The sequence below is a fragment of the Selaginella moellendorffii genome, unplaced genomic scaffold, assembly GCF_000143415.4.
Source record: "Selaginella moellendorffii unplaced genomic scaffold, v1.0 SELMOscaffold_7, whole genome shotgun sequence".
Taxonomy (NCBI): domain Eukaryota; kingdom Viridiplantae; phylum Streptophyta; class Lycopodiopsida; order Selaginellales; family Selaginellaceae; genus Selaginella; species Selaginella moellendorffii.
In genome coordinates, this window is record NW_003314268.1 from 3,338,985 (window position 1) to 3,361,840 (window position 22,856).

The following is a 22,856-nucleotide window of genomic DNA, read 5'->3' on the forward strand; positions in this document are numbered from 1 at the left end:
ACACACTGATGCCTTGGCACCTTCCCCGCCAAACACATCACTTGGATCAAACAGGAGTGAGCACAGACACTGACAGATCAAAGGAGCAAATGGAACAACAAGACGAGCACGACGCCCACAAGAACTTCGCCTCCAGGTACCTATGCCATCCCAATCCCGCCATCGCGATCCTGACATGGATCATCACCATTCTCCTCGTCCTCGGCTTGCTCTTCGCGTGCCTGCTGCTCGTCACTTACATCGCCTTCCACCCCAAATCGCCCAAGGTCCACATCCGCGACATCGCCGTCCGGCACCTCGGGGCCGTCATAGCCTCGCCCACCACCTTCTTCTCCACGGCGCTCCTCAAGGCGGACCTGGGCTTGATCCTCGACGTGGCCAATCCAAACACGCGCCTCAAGATCCTCTTCGATGACATCCACCTCAACGTCTTCTTCGACGACATCCGGGTGGGCGAGGCGGTGCTCGCGGGGTTCTCGCAGGCCAAGCGCTCAGCCCTGGCGAGCGTGGAGAAGGACGTGGAGTCGGACGGCGTGGTGCTGCCGCGGGCGGTGGCCTCCAGCTTGCTGAGGGCGCTGGCGCAGCAGAGGATCTCCTTCCGGGTGGTGATTCGAGTGAAGATCCGGTTCCAGATCGGGAAGCTCAAGACGCCCAGGCTGAAGTTTGTGGAGAGGTGCGATTTGGATGTGAGGCCCCTGGCCACCTTCACCAGGGAGAGCGTGCTTAGAAAGAACTGTGACTCTGATATCAAGTTATGATATTGAATAAATTAACTAAAAGTATCTTGAATATTCTAGAAATATTCGTTACACCCAGGTTTTCTAAAGGTTAACATTAATAACCATTACCTGATAATAATATATACCTGTTTTATATTCATTTTGTCTATTTATCAAAAATATAATGGATGAGATTAAATTTTAAAACAAATATGAAAAGGAGTCTAAGTCTTTTTATAAGTATAAATTATAATCACTGAATTCAAATAAAGATCTTAAATAAAATTTAAATTATCTATATCTATCTCATGTGTGTGTGTGTATAAAAATCAATTAGATAATTCTATTTGTAGACACAAGCATGGCTTCATGTAATTCTAAGTGAAATTCTTCATTATTGTCACCATTCACTTCCACCATATCTAGCTCTTGGCTAATGTCACTAGATCTGAGAGCATGTTATGGAATATTATAAACCATAAATATTTCTTAATTAAAGAAAATTAAATTCCAATTTTATTTGTCTATCAAAGACATCACCTTTCATGTTCAAACATTTCAAACAGTTTAATTTATTTCTTTGAAATTACAAGTATTAAAAGGCATGGATAAAAGTCAGAAATTTCTTCCACTGACTTCTTTGTAATCTTTCCTTTTTTGTTTGCCATTAAAAATCAGTACATCAATTTGAGTATATACTTTTTATTAATGCTATTAGGTTCTATGTTTTTAAGTTTTGTTTATTGCATCCAGGAAAGCTTTGTGGGCAATAGCCACAGCATTCTTCCATCGTTGGTGAGAAGAGCAATTTTTCAACCGAGCTATGCTTCTACGGGTCATATTTTCGATCTGGGGAGAGAACGCAGTGGCCTCCACTCCATATAAGAGATAGTCCAGGGATGAGGAAGATCCGGGTGCTGCAGCTGATGTAGCAGTTGTGGACTCATCATGATCCGGCCACCATATGTACACATGAACTTTACCCTTCGTCCTAGGATTTGAAGAACATCTGGTTGGTTTGATCACGGCACTAAGCACTGGGAATTTCTAAAGCTAGCATCCATTCTTTTTGAAGCAAGAACTTTCAGGATAGATGAAAACTTGGGCGCGACCACCCCTCGACCAGTCGATTGATCTTTTCCAGGAGCTAGCTCCAAAAGGAACCTTCTTCTTTTCTTCTTGAGTTTATCTGCTTGGATTGTTAGAGAACAAGGCAAGAAAATGTACAAACCTGCTGGAATGCTCTCTGGATGTCGAAGAACTTGACCTTAAGAGACTTCTCAATGTAACAAGGCGCTCATAGAACATGGACAGGTGCTATTTATGATGATTTTATATGATGCACATTTTGATCTGTGATAATTGCTTTTCCACCATACATTTCCACAAAAAGATCATGAGCACCCGGCCACACCTGTAAGCTTTGGCACACTCTGATGGTGAAAGGATATATAAACTTGTGCAAGGATGTACAAACTTGTACTGAAAAAGCACATACATAAACAAAATCTACATTTCAACACAAAAGTTCTAGTGACTCTTTAAATTTTCGAGTTTGATTTCAGACAAAACCATATGCTTAATTAGAGATTTTAACATAAAAAAAAACACAATAAAGAATTTGCCGTTTTGATGCCCATCAAATCTGACGTGTATGTGCATTGCCCCAGTCGCGACGAGAGGACCGATCGAAGCGGATGATTCTGAGCTACGCGACGAGCGATTTCAAGCCTCAATTTGCTTGTTCTTTTTCTTGGTTTTGTTGGACGGGCAGGCAGGCAGGATCGATTGCTGGAAGTTCGTCTCTTTTCTCTGGGTGCATAAGCAATTCAAAATTTAGCGGGAAATGAGAAATGCAAAATGCAGAGGTAAAATCCTAAAGCGAACCAAAATTCATAAAGCGTTTGCTGCTATATTTTTACACGCGCTTGGTGGTCGAGCCAGCAGAGTCAAAGAGAGCTTCAACACAAGTTTGTGGTGGTTTTTCTGGCTGGAACTGATTTCCAGACCTGTCACACTTGTGGAGGAGGAGATTCCAGTGGCCAGGTGCTGTGCGTTTTCGAGTGAAGAGAAGTCGGCTCTTTTAAACCAGCTGCAATAAGATGAAGGTACTTCATGCTTTTGGTTTGCAAGATTTGTAATCAAACTCGAGAACCAAGCGGGTTAGCTATAATCTTAAGAGGAAGGAAAAGCATGGGCATGAGCTTCCTGGCGGATCAAGTTCATCCACTGAACTATGCTTGCATGCTCATGGTCACCGTATGGCTCAGTTGTTCACGGATTGATCGATTCGCCATGCTGGATCAAGAGGCAGAGATCACAAAATTCCAGTGGCGCTGGTGGCAGTGGAAATTGCGCAAGTATGCTGACTCGAACATCCTCTCCGCCTATTCCACGCCGGTCCCGACGAGAAACTTCCCCAAGAACGCTCGCGGGGCGACAGCAATCGCGGTGGGGATGCATGGCCACTGCCAGCATCCTAATGGTGGTATATGAAAGACACTTTGAACTAAATATTTTCTTAGCTCCAGAACAGCTAACTATCGTTTCTTATTGCATCTTTTTAAAATTGATCATAGCAAAGCAGCATCTTTGTGGTCACTGATTCACTCACGACCGAAACCAAAGCGCGCGAGTCATGTTTCCAAGGATGGATTGACGGGTTTCGATTCTGCCGCATAGGCCGTCTGAATTAAATTGTGTTAATTAATGGATTGGTTCGGTGCGATATTTTCTTGCTCAGGTGGTGCGGCCGTTCATTTTCTTAGCCGAGCTCGAGCAACCATCGAGCTAGCAATCGATTCCCACCCTATTATGTATGATATTTCATTACTCTCTTGATCATCACCTATGGCAAGCTCGGGTAACCACCATTTTTCTCTGCTAGTTTCTCACCAAGTGCCAGTTTCTCACAGTGCTGTTTTCCAGGAACGCTTCCGATAACAGGCCAGTTTGAAGACGATGATCTCCAAGAGTTCCTGATGAAGCTAGACGAAGACAAAAGTGCCAGCGAGAAAGGCACGAGGGGCAACCTGCCCAAAGAGCATGATCTCCAAGAGTTCGTGATGGAGCTAGACGAAGACAACAGTGCTGGCGAGGAGATTCCTTGCCAGGAATCCCCGGCAACAACTCTAAAACGCAGACGAGAGCTCTCGGGAACGAGGGGAAATCTGCCCAAACAGGCAGTTGAAGTTATGCTTTCATGGCTCTATGCAAATCGGCAGAACCCGTAAGCTCTATCAATCTCTGGGCTTGCAAGGATCTAAGCTTGAATGCCTGCAGGTATCCAAGCAAAGAACAAAAACAGAAGTTTGCACAAGACTTGGGCATCACGAAGAAACAGGTAAGATTATTGATGTTTCTTTCTTGTTTATAATTTTCGTGATGTTTCAGGTTGAAAATTTCTTCAGCAATAGCCGAGCTAGAGTGCTCAAGAGAAACAAATAAGAAATGAAACATGCTTGTGCCACTGAGCCTGAAGTTTCTCTGCCGTTGGTTTTAACGGTTGCGTGTCGGATGCCGCTGATGCCTGCGTCAGGATTGGTGTTTCTCGCTTGAAAAGCCTCTAATCGCCGAGAGGACGACGCATCCAGAGCAATCGAACCGATTTTTCGTGATTTCGAGCCTCATTTTGCTTGGTTTTTTCTTGGCTTTCTTGGACGGGGCTCTCTTTCTTATACATGTAATCATAATCACATAAACTATTAAAAGTTGTTTACTTGAGCTTTCAAATTTCTACTTTACTATTTCCCTTTTTTTCCCAATGGAACTTGGAGTTTGTACTTCATTCCATTTTTGTAAGATTTACGCTTCCAAGATAACAATATCTCAGACTCTTCAAACATACTAAATTATGGATTTAATGACAGGACAATGCTAACCCCATTTTACATGCCCATGCCCACCAGCCCACACTTCACTTTTTGATGGCACAAAAATTTATGCCTTCTGAATACATAGAAAGTGATAGCAGAAGCACATTTGAAGCAATTCCAAGCTCATAACATAGAAAAAACTCATGGGATATTCATGCCAAGTCATTATTTCTTTCATCTGATGTAGTTTTTATGGCAATTTGATCATTAATGATTATAATTTTGTGTTGGAAAAAAGAAAGAAAAATTTAAAATTGAAGTTTACAACACAAAAAATTATAAATTTAGGAAAACATACATATATTAATAAAACTTTGCTGCTTGTAATGCTTTAGAAAATATTTGATTAATAATATATTTTAGGCTTAATAATTTTGTGCTTTTTTAATAAATTTATTATTTGTTATTTGTTATATTTTCAGCAGAAATTTTTTTCAAAATTTTAAAACATACAATTATATAGTTAAATGATTAGAGTACAAAATTATTAAAAATAAGAAATTTAAAACATACTTATTCGGCATTGGATGTCAATTAACTTTTCAACAGTAAGCTTTTTTGTACTTTTTATGAGGCTCACTAAGTTGGATGTAATGGTATGTACAAAGATCATGATGCCTCACATATATAGCATTTTCATTGTGGAGCATACTTTCAACTTTATTGCATTTTGACAGTGCAAAGCTTTATGGTAGACCTGTTGGAGAGCTTGGGTTTAACTTGGTGTAAATCTTGAAGTTCAAAGGCTACTATGAAGGGGACATCAAGTTTCATACTCACAGGATTAGCTCTAGTTTACCAAATACAATGCTTCCAACCTCAATCATTTAAGTATTGCATGATTAGTAAGAGTATTGCATGATATTCTTACTAATCAGTTATCACTCAAAAAATCAAATAGTAATGTTTATGGCTGGCTTATTTCCTAGGTAAGTTTTGAATTGCCCCATAAGGCAATGTGAGGGACACCTACAGCCAGGTGTATGTTCATGAAATTTACTTTTTGGTTTGTTTTAAAAAACCTAGCAAGGAGATGTAATGCAAGTGTATTTTAGAATATTCTTTAATCCAATAGTTAATTTTTCTCAAATTATTTTGTAAGCGCTACTTAGAACTAATATAAACCCTATTTACTTTAAAGCTCCATCATCTATTTCTATATACCTTTATCTTCAGAGCATGATATATGGTTTCCTAAAGATGGTTCTGGTGTAAGCTCTTGGATTGAGCAAACTCACTGTGTGATTGAATGACATGAAGAAATGAAGTGTGTTGGTTTTGCTACCAAGTCAAAGATCAAACACTAGGAGGCACCGCCCAAACTGCATGGTGATGGTACTTTGCAACACTATGGTTTATGCAAAACAACTACCTCAATTAAATAAAGATTAATTGAGCCAAGGATCTGCATACCTAGAATGGAACTCCAGGACAATTTAAATTGGAAGGCTTTTAAAACATGGTTGCAGGTGACATGGTTTCACTTGTAGTAACATCAGTTAGCTGTGTTAAAGAGGAACTGATATAGACTATGTTGTTTTTGTTGGATATTGTGATCTGGACCTGCTCAATGCTTCACCCCTAAAAATCTTACACACATTAGGAAGTGTATTATGTTGCAAACCTTTATGAGACTCTAGAGACATAGTATCCTAAATAAAACAAATTAAGCATTGCTGCCAAGCATAACAAATTAAATGTTCATGTAATAAATTTATGAGCTACTGAATTATGACTTGCTAAGGAAGAGAAAGGTTTTCAAGAGTCATCACAACTAGCCACTATATTAGCAGCTATAATGTGATTAGTCATATTTCTGGATAATCCCATTGCTGAAGAATCACAAGAAAGCTCCAGACGTGGATGGAAATCTGGTGTCATGGGCTTTCAACTCGGCGTGGAGGGGATCGACACAGATACCATAGTCAACTAGAGGATTGTTCTCGAGCTCCCCATCGTGTTCTTCCACAAACTCCGGAACTTCAAGCTGGTCGTCTTTTATGTAGTCCCTCAGGAACTCAACTCTACTTACGTAGTGTAATTTCCAGTAGAGCCTGCCAAGAACAATGGAAAACACAAAAGAAATATTAGCACAGGAGTTTATTTACGTACCCGTCGCTCAAGAAGATCCTGCCGAGTGTGGCGAGGATGAGACGCGATCGAATGCCCGGGTGGACGAAGTAGACAATCTCGAGCTTCTGCCTCACGGCGGCCGGGAGCGCGGCATGGATTTGGTGCAGCGCTTTCACACCGGGGGAATTCTCGCCGCTCTGCACGCAGGTGTGGAAGTAGACGATGACGAAGCTCTCGAGCTCAAAACGCGCAAGCTTGAGCACCACGAAGCGCTGCAATCGCTGCGCGTCGATTATCGCCGCTGCAAAGGAGAGAGGAGATAAATGCCAGGGTTCGATCGGGTAGGGTGAGCTCACCGTGAAGGAATTTGCCCACGACTCGCACGATTCTCCTGCCCTGCTTGTCGCGGCCCTGGACGCGAATTAGCTGGAGCGCTTCCAGGTCATCGAATGCGCCGCTCGCATCTGATTCCACGGCTTGAATCTCGCCCCCATCTTCCTCTTGCTCTCGGATCTCTTGCTCATCGGTTAGCACGACCACATCACCAGCTAAACCCCACCCCATTTGCCAGACCTAAAATTTTCCCCTTGACATAGTTTAAAACTTCCATTTTTACTTTAAACAAGATAAAAAATTAATACTATTTCTGAAAATAACATATAACAGTAGTTTAGAATTATTATAAAAAAAATCATAGAAGTTAATAGTTTTTTAAAAAATGCATGTTTTATATATTTCACAAGTACTCTCTCAACCATGTAAATTATAACTTAATTTTTTAAAAAAAAGTAAAATTCTTTAAAAAATTTAAAATAAAGTTTTAAAATATCAGAGATTTTAAGAATTATTTCTGTAATAGACTATAAGTAAATAAAATAAATGTCAAAAACTCAAAATAATTATTTTTAAATTTATAATATATATGTATATATATATGTATATATATATATGTGTGTGTGTGTGTATGTATGTATGTATGTATATGTATATGTATATATTACCCTGCCTGTAACATACTAATTATAGTACTATAGTATATGAAGCATCCATTGAGAACTAAATTTAGTTTAGAGGTCTAAACCAAATTAATACATTTATTCCCATATCATAAGCACTCACAAATTGAAATGTAGCTAAGAATGATGCTCAAATGTAAATAATAAACCAAGTGTATAAAACTGCCAAAAACTTTTTCTAGCCACATTATAGGGTGTAGCCATCAAATGGATGGCCCAGGTATCAATAGCTACTAAATACATAACCATTGAATCTAATAGCTACCGACTGGTACTCATATACTAGGTTGCAATGCTACCTAGTTGGTAGTTACTAATACCTAGGCTATTTATTCAATGGCTACACTTTGTAATGTGCCTAAAGTTTTTGGCAGTATACTACAACTACCTTGTTGTTTGTTGTAGATGTCTTTTTGAATGCTGTCACATGCATGTCTGGATCTCCCATACCATTTAAGGTGGTATACTTATATTTGTTGTTACCATAATCAATACTTGTTGCTACTGTAGAGGTTGTTCTGCTTATTGTTGATAGGGTTGTTGCTAAACTGGTTGTTGCTACTACTCTACTTCTTGTGGTTGGTGTTGGCAAAGACTAGTAATCCACTTAATCCTCCTCAAATTCTTTCTCAGTATCTGTTATTGGGCTGTTAAGTAATGGTTATTTACTCCTTTTTTCAGACTTGTGGCTTCTTTGCTCCACTTGATATCGAGCTTCTCTTTCTTTACTTTATTGTTCATGTTTTCATTCATATTCTTTAAGATATAAATGAATTTTATTTTATATCTTTTGGATATACACTATTAGAAGGAGACAATCCTGGATTTAGTGGGTAGCCTAGTCTATCTAATGCTATCACTTAAATCTCCTCACATGCTCTCCTTTCTTAGGCAGTGCACTAAAAGATGCTAAGGCTAACATGACAACACTCAAGCTGAGTGTACTTGGAGACTAGGTCATGGATGCCTTGACTACTTGCCATAGTCCTCTTCTTTCTCCATAAATCCTTCATTATTCCCCCCCAAGGTTATAAATGATATCTCCTTCCTCTCCTATATAATTGTGTCCTCTCCTAGAAGAGTCATCATCTTTCACTATAATCCACTCTACCACTTAAGACTTGGTCTTGGCTACCAACTGAATATAAACACTTGATAATTTAATATGCACACTTATTATAGTTTTTGCACAAGATGGAACTTCGACCTTAATAAAAAGACAAATGCTTGACTTATGAGTTTTATAATCCTTAAGCAATAAAGCTATACTTAATACAAAAGTCTAATGGTACCAAATTGTTCACTATTGATCATTAGCCTTTTAATGATATCACTCTACTTGACTTTTACCCCTTACCATAGGTGGATGATTTGATGGATGAGTTAGGCAATAATTGATACTTCATAATCTTGGATTTATTAAAGTATTGGTAAATCCTAATGGATGTTATAGATGTTGCTAAAATTACTTTTCACATACTTATTGGATTTCATGAGTTTGATTAGGGCTTTTGCCACATTTCAACATATAATGGACAAGATGCTCAAGGGGTTTAAAAAGTTTGATCATGCATACTATCAATGGATAATGTGTATGAATTATTGGGAGGATCACTTATGTCATATGAAATGGGTGTTACATCAACTTGAGAAGTAAATGCAAGTTTAATCAAGACTCAGGGTGTATAACCAGATCCAAAGAACATATGTCTAGTGGATGAATATTGCTAAGTTGCACAAATTGGTCACTTATTTGGTAAGGTTTGTCTCTTAGTTCTCTTAAAATATTATAGATTTTCTTTGCTATGATTTGTCATATAAGTGGTCTCATCATTGCTAACATGCTTTTATGAAGGTTAAACAATTATTGACTACAACACTAATCTTCCAATATCTTGATTTCTCACAAAGATTTATTCTTTAAATAGATGTCTCTAATGCTAGCTTAGGTGCTAATTTGATGCAAAAATCTGGGGATATGTCATGGTAATGACATCCTATTGCTTATACTAGTCATTTACTCATAAGAAGTACTTAGCCATATAAAATGAGTGTTTGGTAGTGATATGTGAATTTTTAAGTTCTATGCCTATCTCTATAGATTTAATACATTGGTTGAAACAAATCATATGGTAGTGACTTCAATTCTTAAGTGTAAAAAAATTTCAAAGGCATTTAACTTATTACACTATGGCACTAAGTTTGTTATGGTGTATCATCCACACTCTTTCTCTTCACAACTTGATGATGGCTAAGCAATGTATTCTTAAAGAGTGGAGGTAATCCTTCAATTGGGGCCAATACCAAAGATGCACACTACCCAAAGGGAAGAGTGATAAATTGGCTGGTTGTAAAATGTTTTTGATGGTAGTGAGTCTTGTAATAATCCCAACTTTTTGTGTATGCTAAGAAATTTAGGTGGTGATGATATGTTGAAGTATATTGATGATTATGTTAAGTATCAATTAATAGAACTTATGTCTTATATTAACTCATAGATATCACATATCTATCACAAAGTTTTAGAGAGAGTTTGCTAGTAGTTTTTTTGGCCTTAGCTGTGCTTAGATATCTCTAAGTATATAAAAAATTATGGAAAATATCAGCAGTTTAATATTTCCATAATGCCATATATAGGTCATTAGAACCAATTAAAATTTCACTTATGTTTGAATTGGTCATTTTCAACTTGAAAAGGTCTTTTCTACAATCCTCCATAGGGCACAATACATCATTGCATTTTATTTCTACTCAATGGATTGAAATATATGCTTTACTTAATGCAATAGCCAACTGCATAGTTCTTGATATAAATGGTGGTTTTGCACCACAATCTGTAGTGCATGTGGTTTTTACCTTTTATCCTATGGTAATTTACTATAGGATAACTATGAAGCAGAACCTAAACCCTCCATGTGCTATGTGTTGTATACCACGTGTCATATGCCATATACCCAAAGGACAATAGTATTAAACCTATGTTTCAGAGCCTTGGGCCACTGAACGAAGGAACGGAGCCAAACTCCTAAGGTAGAAGCCAAGGAGCAAAGGAACCAGACCATGGAGTAACTCTTGAGCATATACCTAAAAGAGCGAAGAGATAGGAGCATAGAGCAACTTGAAATAGTCCTAGAGCATCTAACATCCCAATGCTAGGACCAACCTGCAAAATGCAGCCAAACGGAGTCTGGCACTATTTCAGAATACCAGTGGTTTAATGTAAGGATATGGATACTCCACCAGCTAGCATCGTGTGGAGCTTGGGCTTACACTCAAGTCAAATGCAGAACAAGGACAAGCACGCAAGCAAAAACTAAACTATGCCTCAAGTTGGTTAACCATGCCTGATTTACCCACTATCCTTAGTATTAGTATACATTTGGAACCCTCCATAGCCCCCCCCTCCTGCCCCCCTCGAGGAACACACTGTAAGGAACCAACTCCTCGAGGTGTCGTGAGTTAAAGGATCCTCGAAAGCATGAGTGAAATGATAAAGAGTTCATCGAATGGGACCAAATCTGAGATCAAGTCCAAGACCGACTCTAAGACCGAGTTCGAGATAGAGTCTGGGATCAAGTCCGAGGCCAACTCCAAGACCAAGTCCAAGGCCGAGTTCAAGACAGAGTCCGAGATACAAAATCAGGTCTGAGACCGAGTTCGAGGTCGAGTCCGAGGTCGAGTCCGAGGTCGAGTTCGAGATCGAGTCCAAGGTCGAGTTCGAGATCGAGTATGAGGTCGAGTCCGAGATCGAGTCTAAATACTAATACAGGTTGAGCAGTGAAAGCCCAAAGCATGTGTCTCCCCGGGGGGGGGGGCACTACAGGGGTTCCAAAAGTATAGAGATAGTGAGGTCTAGGAACCAGTTTTGAAGGAACTCTCCAACGTTGCCTCCAAACTGACTTGAGGTTGAGATTGGGGCCAAGGGGCCTTGGGTGGGAGTGAGCATGGGCTCGGGTGGTGTTGGAGGGGCCACCCAAGGAAGTGCTCAAGAGTAGTTCCCACTCCCGGAAAGGAAACCGAATGTGGTGATGCTGGCTCATGTGGAGTGGTGCCCCACTTGAGTACTTTGTGGCTCATTGGTCCTCACCCTTCCTAGGGGCTTGGGCCTTCCCTTATGGGTTAGAGGTACCAATACCAACATACCGGGCCATTAGGCCATAGTGTTTTCCCCCGGCGTCCCAAAGCAAGTGTTGCACCCAAGGCTTGGGATTTAAAAAGTCCTATGATCAAGTCTTGTTGTACCAAGGGATGTGAGGAACCTGGACGCTTAATGTGTTTGGCTTCTTGTGCTTGCAGAGAGTGTAACTGAACCTTAAGTCCAATCTAACCTAGAGAGGGGGATTATGAGAGATTTAGGAATCCGTGAATGGATGGTTAACACTTTGTTGCTCGTGTAGTGAGTAGCTGAAACCAAGTAGGAGCTGGTACAATAGGCGGGAACCTTGGCGAAGGAACGTAGATAAAGCCAAGGCTGTGTTGGTCTGATAAACGAGGTAAGTTGGCAAATGGGAAAGGAAAACTTTGTGGCTTACAATTTGGTATTGGAGCCTTTTCCTCAGTTTTAGCAAAGGATAAAGGTGGATTACTAGGAGATGGCAAAGGCAAGGCATAAATGAACCAAGGCAAAGACAAAACCTCTTCTAGAGCTAGAGTCTCTGGTTGAACAAAAGGTTATGGATGAGGAATCCTCGCATGAGGAGGACTCTAGTGAAGAAACTTCCAAACAGGAGTCTGGTGGTGAGGTTCGGTCGTCCAAGGCTCGATTGGATGTTCTCAAAGGACAATTAACATAAACCAATGCCCTCCTAAAGAGTCTTGTATGCAAGCTAAAGCGTGACAAGAAGCGAAAGAAAAAGCAAAAGACTGCGGAAGCTGGTAGCGCAAAAGGTGCGAACCCTTTGGTAAAGACTGAGGTAGAACCAAACAAGGTCGAATAAACTGAAGTGGAATCAATTCCTCAAGCAGTTCCCAAGTACAAACCAAAGCTCTTCAAAGGAGTGAATGACTATAAAGTGGTAGAGGATTAATTTTACGATATAGAGGACTACTTCTAAGTGTTGTAGTTACCAAGCTCGGAGAAGGTCCCATATGCAAAATTATATTTGATAGATAATGCTAAGTCTTGGTGGAGAATGATAGAGGCCAATGAAGGACTAGTGGCCACTTGAGAAATGATGAAGGCGAGGATCTGTGCGACTTATGTTCCTTCAAATGCTACTCTGCACCTAAGGGATGAGTTGAGTAGGATGAAGCAGATTGGAACCATTCAAGAGTATGTGAATAGGTTTATGGCAAAGAGGATATTGGTGATATGGATGCATTCCATACCTTCATATCAGGCTTGCAAACTTGGGCTCACGGCAAGGTGATGTATTGGAACCCGACCAACTACAAAGAAGCATTAGATATGGCTATCAAAGTGCATTTCAATGATAACCTGCGAAAGGGGAACACGACAAGGTCGGGATCCACATTTAGCAAAGGGGCTAAACCAAAGGGGATATATGGCAAAGGGAAATTCAAGAAGCGTTTCTCTAAGAATGAGTCCTCGGGGTTCTAGAAAGGCAGATCTGGTGGCCAATGAGCAAGTACATGGGGGAGTCAAGTGAAAAGAGACAAACCTATTTATAAGAAGGTCAAGTCAGCTAGTAGCATGGGAAACAACATGTGCTTCAATTGTAGTGAAATAGGACACTTTTCAAGGGAATTTCCGAAGAAGGCCAGAGCCAATATAGCCATTAAGTCGGGTGAAATTTAAATTGAGATACGTGATCTAGTCCCTAGCTCAAAGTTACTCATTACACGAGCAACTTTGGTAGAGAGTCATTCGCGACATATACTAGCCCTTTGAGGGAAGCTCAGAGATAGCTTTGTTAAGATCCTTATTGACATGGGTGCTTTGGATAATTTTGTGGTTGCAGACATATTCTAGCAAGTCTAACTAACGGTGCAGCGGTTGGGTGAATCAAGGATTATAGAGTTTGTTCAAGGTAGCCAAAGCACCGATGAGGTACTTTGACAAGTGAGGGTTAAAGTAGGGACATGGAAAGTAGACATGGATTTCACTATGTTAGACATAGCGGGATTTGACATAATCTTCAGAATGGATTGGTTCAATCGGTTAGTAGTAACCCTACATGAACAAGGTAGGAACCTTGTGGTACTGGCGAATGCCTGGGGAGAACGATCTAGGGTGAAAGCCTAGGATCTAAAAGTAGGGCAATATAAGGCCAAAGACTCTTGCTTAAACTTGGTGTTCACGAGAGGACAACTCACTAAAGGAACTATGGCAGCATTTTTATGCTTACTCTCGGTGAAGAGTGATAAAAAGATGGGAACGGTAAAAGTATTTTTAGTGATCCAGCGAGTGTTAGACCAATTCCAAGATACTATGCCGAAGGAGCTATTAGCAGAGTTGCCCCCCGCATAACCAATAAAACATAAGATTGAGCTGGTCGAGGGTGCTAAAGTGGTGGTTCATCCACCCTATTGTTTGAATGAAAAGGAGTTCAAGTGCCAATTAAAAGAGTTGGTGGACAAATGGTATGTTAGGTTGAGCAAGTTGTCGTATGGAGCATTGGTGTTATTTGTGAAAAAGAAAGATGGATCTATATGCATATGCATAGATTATTTGTTGCTCAACAAGTATACAAAGAAGAATAAGTACCCTTTGCCAAGGATTAAGGACCTGTTCGATAGGTTGGGAAAGGTAAAATACTTTTCGAGGATTGACCTAAGGTTAGAATACTACCAAATCATGGTAATAGAGGAAGATGTAAAGAACACAACCTGTTGGACAAGGTATAGGAGCTTTGAGTTTCTAGTGATGCCTTTTGGGCTGTGCAATGTGCCAGCAGCATTTTCAATGTTGATGAACCACATCTTTATACCTTATCTGGATTACTTTATGGTTGTCTATATTGACAACATCTTGATCTGTTGCGAAACACTAAAGGAGCATGCCGAACATTTGACGGTGTTTGAGAAACTAAGGGAACATAAACTGTATGCTAAAGAGAGAAAATGTGATTTTGCTCAACAAAAGGTAAAATTTCTCAGGCATGTGGTGGGCAAGGACAGGCTCAAAGTGGACCCAGAGAAGGTCCAAGCGCTCCAGGAATGAGAGTGACAATTTAATGTACATGAGTTGAGGACGTTCTTGGGGCTATGCAACTACTATCGAAAGTTTATCAAACATTATTCGAGAGTAGCCTTGTCCTTAATGGACCAAACAGGTAAAGGGAAGATGGTATGGACAGTGGAATGCAAGGCGGCATTTGTCCACCTCAAAGGGAAGTTGAGGAAGACTCCTATATTGGCATTGCCAAACTTTGGTAAGGACTTTGAGGTAGAAATGAATGCTTCAGACTTTGCGTTGGGCACAATTTTGAAGCAAAGTAACCATCCAGTGGCTTTCTTCTCGAAGAAGTTGGACAAGGTTCAGCAAAAGTGGCTTGCCCACGAGAAGGAATTATTTGCGGTGGTCAAGGCGCTCAAGGAGTGGCGACACTACCTTGGGAGACACTTCAAAGTTTACATAGATAATGTGGCAACAAAATATTGCTTGTCGTAGCTTGACCTAAGAGGGAAAGAAAGTCGGGGGGCCAATGCTTTGGCCGAGTTTGATTGCGAGATTCTGTATAAACTTGGGAAGAGCAACATCGTGGCGGATGCCCTAAGTCGAAAGTCAAGCTTGAAGTTGGCAATATCTAGCGCAATAGCAACATTTTGGGATGATATGCGGATAGCATATGAGAATGATGATTTAGCACAAGAAGTGTTGCTGAGGAACCAAGAGGCATGAGAAGCTCACCAGAGAGGTGAGTTGCCAATGAAAGGGAAAACAGGTTATGTGGAATACAATGGACCCATCTATTATAAATAAATGAGAGTGTATGTTCCAGAAGGGGAACTAAGGAAGGTAGCCTTAAAAGAGTGTCATGATAGACCTCTTGCGGGACACGGCAGAGTGCTTAAGACTATAGGCTTACTTAAAAAGAAGAATCACTAGCCAAATATGGATAAGGACGTCTAAAACTATGTAAAGACATGTCCAACATGTCAGCAAGTCAAAGTCGTGACTAAGGCTAGTGGGGGACTTGTTACAAAGCATCCTAATTCTAGATTGGCTGTGAAAATATCTTACGATGGACTTCATCACGGGACTCCCCCCAAGTGAGGGGTTTGATGCGATATTCATGGTGGTGGACTGATTTTCAAAAATGTCACATTTCATACCCACCACAATGAAAGTGGATATTGAAGGTGTGGCAAAGCTATTCTTTGAACAAGTGGTTCGAGTGTGGGGAAGGCCAGAAGAGATTATCTCAAATCGAGATAAGATCTTCACTAGTAAGTTCTATAAAACACTCCTAGAACAGTATCGCACCAAGTTGAAATTCAGCATAGGCTATCACCCATAGATAGGTATTGGATATTAAGTCAAGTTTGATGGCACTAACACTTCTTGACAAATGGACAAACGAAAAGGGTGAATAAGCAGCTAGAGGATTATTTACAATGGTATGTCTCAGGAGACTAGACCGATTGGGTAAGTCATTTGGGACTTGTGGAAATGTGCTATAACAACTCACCACACTTAAGTATCGGGGTGAATTCATGGGAAGTCATCAATGGGCGAGTTATTAAAGGTCCTATAGAACTCGATGTGCCTAAGTATCATGGAGAGTTACCCGTAGTGGAGATATTCACGGTGGAAAGACTCAACATTTGGAATCTAGTGAGAAATTCCTTGGAACGGGCTCAACAATGGCAAACAAGGTATGTGAACCAGAAGCACCGGGACATAAAGTTTTAATCTGGGGAGAAGGTGTGGTTGAACACCAAGAACCTAAGGCTACCAAATGGGATCAATTGGAAGTTGACTCAAAGGTAAAAATGCATGTATTCCTGGAAATGAAGTAATCTTAAGTTCCTTAAGCAGATTTGCAGGGCCTTACAAGATTGAGGCATGAATCGGTAAAGTGGCTTACCGCCTCTAACTTCCTCAAGAGATAGGGAAGATGCACTCAATGTTCCATGTGAACTTACTCAACCGTACTTTGAGGATTTGCTTAGCAAAGACCAGTGAGACCTTTACCTAAGGTTATCCAAAGCGAAGAGGAATACGAAGTCGAGGCCATCCTCAATATGTGCAAGAGCAAGCGACAAGGACGTGAAGTGAGGGAGTTCCATGTGAAGTGGAAAGGATTTCCACACTTGGAAGCAACATGGGAACCAAAGAAGAACCTAGCAAATGTGCGAGATCTAGTGGAGAAATTTCTGCAAGGCAGAACTCTATGTACTTATGCAAAGTTTAATTAAAAGTATCAATTTGTAAAGTTGAGGAATGGCATATGTTGGGACCCAAAGGCATGCCAAAGGTAAGCTAATTAGCATGGGTTAGCTAGGTCGACTAGATGTAGAGAACTACACCCGACTCCCCGCAGGGATGTTGAATTCGTAGACGTATTTTATATAGGTTGGGTTCAAGTCCCAACCCTCTAGTAAAGCAAGGCTGGGTTCAAGTCCTAACCCCATACTAAGGCGTGGTGAGGTGAGGGTTATAGTGACACCTATATTCCGTTGTCATGGGCTCTTGGCCGAGGAGGATAACTTAGGCATACTACTAAGTGGGGGGATGCCCTCAGAGACATGGTCAACAAGTTGTAGAATTAAAAAGAGACGTTCAATGTGGGCATTGAACTTCTTTTATGGGTGGTAGAATTGTAAGGAACCAACTCCCCGAGGTGTTGTAGGCTAAAGGATCTGATAAAGAGTTCATCAAATGGGACCGAGTCTGAGATCAAGTCCAAGACCGACTCTAAGACTGAGTTCAAGATAGAGTTTGGGATTGAGTCCAAGGTTGACTTCGAGACCGAGTTCGAGACCGAGTTTGAGACAGAGTCTGAGATCCGAGATTGGGTCCGAGACCGAGTTTGAGATCAAGTTCGAGGTCGAGTTCGAGATTGGGTCTGAGGTCGAGTCTGAGACCGAGTCCGAGATCGGGTTCGAGATCGAGTCCGAGATCGAGTCCAAGACCGAGTTCAAGTGCTAATACAGGTCGAGGGGTGAAAGCCCAAAGCATGTGTCTCCTGGGGGGGGAAGTTATAGGGGGTTCTAAAGTTATAGTAGGGATAGTGAGGTCTAGGAACCAATCTTGAAGAAATTCTCTAGTGGTGCTTTCAAACTAACTTGAGGTTGAGACTGGGGCCAAAGGGCCTTAGGTGGGAGTGAACATGGACTCAGGTGGTGCTAGAGGGGCCACCCAAAGAAATGCTCAAGAGCAGCTCCCACTCCCAGAAGGGAAACCGACTGTGGTGCTCCCGGGTCATGTGGAGTGGTGCCCCACTTGAGTACCTTGCGGCTCATTGGTCCTCACCCTTCTTAGGGGCTTAGGCCTTCCCTTTAGGATGGAAATGGGGGGGGGGGGGGGGTTGGTGTTGGTGGTAGAGGTACCCATACTAGGCCGTTAGGCCACGGTGTTTCCCCCTGGTGTCCCGAAGCAAGTGTTGCACCCAAGGTTTGGGATTTAGAGGGTCCCATGATCAAGTCTTGTTGTACCAAAGGATGTTAGGAACTTGGAGGCTTGGTGTGCTTGGCTTCTTGTGCTTGCGGGGAGTGTAACCGAACCTTAAGTTTAATCTAACTTAGAGAGGGGGATTAGGAGAGATTTGGGAATCCATGGATAGATGGTTAATGCTTTATTGCTCGTGCAGTGACTAATTGAAACCGAGTAAAACCAAGTAGAAGTTGGTACAATAGGCAGGAACCTTGGCAAGGGAACTTAGATAAAACCAAGGCTGTGTTGGTCGGATAAACAAGGTAAGCTAACAAATGGGAAAGGAAAAATTTGCTTTGGGCTTTCACCCCAAGCTTCCCTTAGTATCAGGAGTTAGTCTTTGGGACAAGCTCAAAACTTACTAATTATGGAATGTCTCATAGATTGCGAATTTGGATACAAGACGAATACTGGTGTGTTCAGGACAATTTCTACATTCTATAGATATGCTAAATAAGCAAATCTAAACACTTTCCATAAATAGCATTTGGGACCGAAATGAGACTAACACAAAGAGCATGATAGTGAAGGTGTTTGGCAGACATGGTAAGCTATCATCTAGCAATATTGAGGGACTAATCTCAATATGTGAGGGTTTTTGTCAAGCTAATTGTCGCGAATGTGACTTCGGGTATCGAAAATTACCTGTCGACTAGTCCTTACGGACACTCTTACCTTACTGCCACGACGGCAGGAGGTCGGTATTGCTGGACCCTTTATCAGTCCCTCTTGTGCTAGTGGAGTTAACTAGGCATTTCGAGTGTACTTAGACCGAAATGAGACTAACACAAAGGGCATGATAGCGAGGGTGTTTGGCAGACATGGTAAGCTATCATGTAGCGATATTGAGGGACCAATCTCAATACGCGAGGGTTCTTGTCACTAGCCAGTGCAAGACATAACAAGATGGGAACTCCTTACCGGGCTAAGTATGCTTAGCTAATAACACGTAGGAATTCCGTCCTTATGCTCGTCCGGTCTAAGTACACTCGAAATGCCCAGTTAACTCCACTAGCACAAGAGAGACTGATAAAGGGTCCAGCAATACCGACCTCCTGCCGTCGTGGCAATAAGGTAAGAGTGTCCGTAAGGACTAGTCGACAGGTAACTTTCGATACCCGAAGTCACATTCGCGACACTCTCCCCCCCTTGGGAAGATCGACGTCCTCGTCGATGCATACTCGAGTCTAGAATACCGCCAAGGAAACAACTCCAGAAAAAGTTCACGGTACTTACATTATGTGAGAAATGCACCAACTTAAATGAGTTAGGGGGAACCTCTTTGTCTAATGCGGATGCGCTACCAGCTCAGACACCTTCCGGCGGTCGCCGACAAGGAAATGACCAACGAAGTCAGCCACCCTTGCTACTCTGGGGGTCACCCAGCTACAAAAGTGTGATATGCCCCTGCCCGCAAGAACATAGAGAGAGAAGCCAGAGGCCGCAACCCTCCTAAGTAAAGAAACCAAACCCGTCGGTAAGGTTTAGATAGACTACTGTAAACAGGCAGTTTAAAGTTGTTTACACGGTCACGCCCTTTCAACAAAATAAGGAACATCGACAAAGAGGCGGGTGATGTGACCAGTCGACAGTAGTTACCCCATGACTAGAGATTTCAACATGCACACGAAGTGCCGAAGCCAGTCTGCCTATACTGGCCCAAACTCAAAGATCAATAGATAGGGACTATATCAAAGTCATAAACAATGATATTTTAAAAATGTAATTATCAGTGAATAAAGCTTAGATGAGAACACAAAAGTATTCCAAGTAAGTTATCATCTGATAAACTAGTATTATAGTAGATAGGAACCACCAAGATCACTAACTTTGGAAAACATAGGATTCACCATCCAACAAAATTCAATAGCAAGTATATCATCAAGGAAACTCAATGATGAAACTTAACTATCGAATATGGTAGACAGTATGCCAAACAACTTACTAAAGATAACTCAAAGAACACAAAGTATCACTAACTAGCAAACAAAATGTTCGCAAATGTATCACCCAAAGGAAATAACATCCCAATCTATCAGAACTAACTCGAGCAATAATCAACAGAACAGAATGAATGCGGTAAGACCAACAAACACCCATTCATGCCAACTATCACACTAGCCAATCCGAATAGATCCTAACCAACAACACCAAGGAACTCAAGTTGCCTAAGCAAGTGTTAGCAACATCCTACTAATGTCTCAAACCCAAGAGACCAATCCAGAGCAAACCATAAAGAACATGTGGTATTGCGAAAAGCCAAAAGCCATCAAAGAGAACAACCAACTATCATGAAAGATTGTCAATTAGCCCATCAATGTAGTGATGTATAATCATCGTTGAAGAAAGAATCTACCATCCCGAAGAATAGCAAATAATTCCAAACCAACAATAATCAAGCAAAACTTGTGATAAGGACAATCAACTACCCCAGATGATAGTCAATCATCACCAATGATTGCCAGATGCAAAGCCAACTTCAACATCGAAGCTAATGAGCCAAAATGCCTTCCCCAACAACTTCTAACAAATGGAACAATGAGCATAAAACTCAAAGAACCAAAGCTCGAAGAAGCCTATAGCCAAGTCTTGCTTAATAATGATCACGAGTTAACTTCAATGCTAAAGAAGAAACCATGGTGCAACCCACAATGTCTTCTTCAACACATCCATAAGCCAAACTTCATAATGCCAAAGCTAATGAAGAGCATTTCTGCATCAATCCAAAAGCTAAGCACAATGGAGCTATGCTCAATAAATAATCACTAAATGATCCTCCATGAATTCATCTATAGCAAGACGTAGCTCACGTCGTAACAAGCAGAAGGGAATCATCAATGATCAATATAGTCCAATTCAAACCCAATAAAGATTTCAAACTTCCCAATATCGATCACTAACTCTTCCGCTTGTAGAGTTAGCATAGTCCACGACTGAATCACTTTTCAAGGAAAAGCCAAAGCTCAACCCCTACTAAATAATCTCGTCTAGAACACAACTAACTCAAACTTGCCACTCAGTTTGTTTGAACGTCAACACAGTTGGTATCGGAGCAAATGGCACGGGTTCGATTCCCATTGATTAGTGGCTACTTAAAAGTATAATATACCCTTGAGCAAGGTATATTCCTACCCCTAAATTTGAAATCGTACGTATTGGGCATCCATGCGTATGTCCTTCCTCTTGTGTGGAGTATCCACGGACGAAGGTATCCACTGTGGGACTGCGGTACGGGTGGATGACTAGTTGCCTCACATGGAATAGCTGGTCTACACAATGGAAGGATTGGTAGATTGAGTGCGGAAATGGAGGTGCTGGTTCCCCTTGGCTCAGTAGGGGTTGTTAGTCAATAGTCAATGAGGACATTGACATCTCTGAAGGGGGGGTGAGTGTAGCGCATGTGATCATGGGATGAGATTTGGATATACTGTCACCGTGGATCCTTGGAACCTTGGGAGATAAATGGGGATAAAATAGCCACTAAGGGCTCTCTCATCAAGCAATTGCCCCTTTTCCAGTTGGCTTAAGGGGAGAGAGATAAGGTGCGCTACATTTGGTATCGGAGCATGAGTCTCAGCGAGTACTATTCAATGAGATTGGGCAACTGGTCTCGTTGCATACGCAGAGATGAAAACGATGATCCGAGTGGGTACACGTTTTGGTGCAAAGACTTCGCAATCGTTCCTTGGGTATGGATTTGGTTACCTTCTTGTACCGTAATTATGTGAGCTTGCGCTTGGGCTCATAGGATGGTTTGGAGATGTTCCATTTGCACGAGTTTGAGCTTCAGCTCGTGAGTGAGGCACATTAGCAACTCAAGGTTATACTTTGAGTTGGCAGGATTAATGTTAGCCTATCAGTGGTTCCATGAGTTGTTCCATGTACCGTGGGTGAAAGTAAACTTTCCCTGAGTTTGCTATGAGTGGCAAATAGGCTAGTCCGTAGCTGTTTAGCACGGCACTAGTGGATCCTTCCTAGGCATGATTATGAGTGGATCAATCAAGACTGTAGGGATTAGTCTATTGATTCAGGTAATCATTGCCATGCTCTCTCATAAACTTTTCTTCGATTGAACTGAAGGCAGTGCGAAAGCAAGCTTGAGGTTTAGTCAAAGATGAGACCGAAAAGTGAGTCGTTAGGGATGAAGGATCAAACACGTAAATCATTTTCTCTTCTTGGAGAGATGATCTGCAACGAGGTGTTAACTCATTGCTTGTGTTCACATCAAGCAATCAAGAGTCCCTATCTTGATGCATGTTGGAGATGGTGGTCTTACAATGGTGAGTTGTGGGATGGATAGTGGTAAAGTGCTATACCATTTTGTTTAAGCTTGCTATTGGAAGACTTGGGTTGCAATGCTCAATTCTTTTCTGGGGAACCTTGCTATATCTCCTTGTGTAGCTTGGTGTTGGATTAGTGTTGAGTTTGGTCTGAAAGAGAGTGGCATGAGCTTGTCCGTGTTGTAAACAAAAGTTAGTGATGTTGGGTGTTGTAAATCTCTATCGGTGGAGTGTGGCATTTATGTTGCATTTTGTCGAATTGAGTTGGCACTTGATACTCACATAAACCTTTGAAGTAATGACATTGGTATTGCTCGTAGTGTTGCTCGATG

The 22,856-nt window shown here is 41.4% G+C and overlaps 2 protein-coding genes across 2 annotated transcripts; one reads left to right on the forward strand and one right to left on the reverse strand.

The window, feature by feature from the left end:
• The first annotated feature begins 8 nt into the window (after window positions 1-8).
• Window positions 9-2,820, forward strand: LOC112345225 (NDR1/HIN1-like protein 3). The gene is made up of 3 exons (XM_024671560.1): window positions 9-735; window positions 2,390-2,516; window positions 2,727-2,820. The coding sequence occupies exons 1-3, from the start codon at window positions 9-11 to the stop codon at window positions 2,818-2,820; spliced, it is 948 nt and encodes a 315-aa protein (XP_024527328.1).
• Window positions 2,821-6,349: 3,529 nt separating this feature from the next.
• Window positions 6,350-7,240, reverse strand: LOC9652603. The gene is made up of 3 exons (XM_002966704.2): window positions 7,024-7,240; window positions 6,707-6,968; window positions 6,350-6,648 (listed from the first exon to the last, which is right to left on the reverse strand). The coding sequence occupies exons 1-3, from the start codon at window positions 7,229-7,231 to the stop codon at window positions 6,435-6,437; spliced, it is 684 nt and encodes a 227-aa protein (XP_002966750.1). The 5' UTR covers window positions 7,232-7,240; the 3' UTR covers window positions 6,350-6,434.
• Between the last annotated feature and the right edge of the window lie 15,616 nt (window positions 7,241-22,856).

Bases quoted from the DNA above. Each gene is read 5' to 3' on its own strand.
- LOC112345225 (XM_024671560.1), top strand. From the start codon at position 9: ATGCCTTGGCACCTTCCCCGCCAAACACATCACTTGGATCAAACAGGA. The intron at 736-2,389 runs GTGACTCTGATA...GCATTGCCCCAG, and splicing joins GAGCGTGCTTAGAAAGAACT to TCGCGACGAGAGGACCGATC. The intron at 2,517-2,726 runs GTTCGTCTCTTT...ACTGATTTCCAG, and splicing joins GGCAGGATCGATTGCTGGAA to ACCTGTCACACTTGTGGAGG.
- LOC9652603 (XM_002966704.2), bottom strand. From the start codon at position 7,231: ATGGGGTGGGGTTTAGCTGGTGATGTGGTCGTGCTAACCGATGAGCAA. The intron at 6,969-7,023 runs GTGAGCTCACCC...TCTCCTTTGCAG, and splicing joins CGTGGGCAAATTCCTTCACG to CGGCGATAATCGACGCGCAG. The intron at 6,649-6,706 runs GTACGTAAATAA...TGTTCTTGGCAG, and splicing joins AGGATCTTCTTGAGCGACGG to GCTCTACTGGAAATTACACT.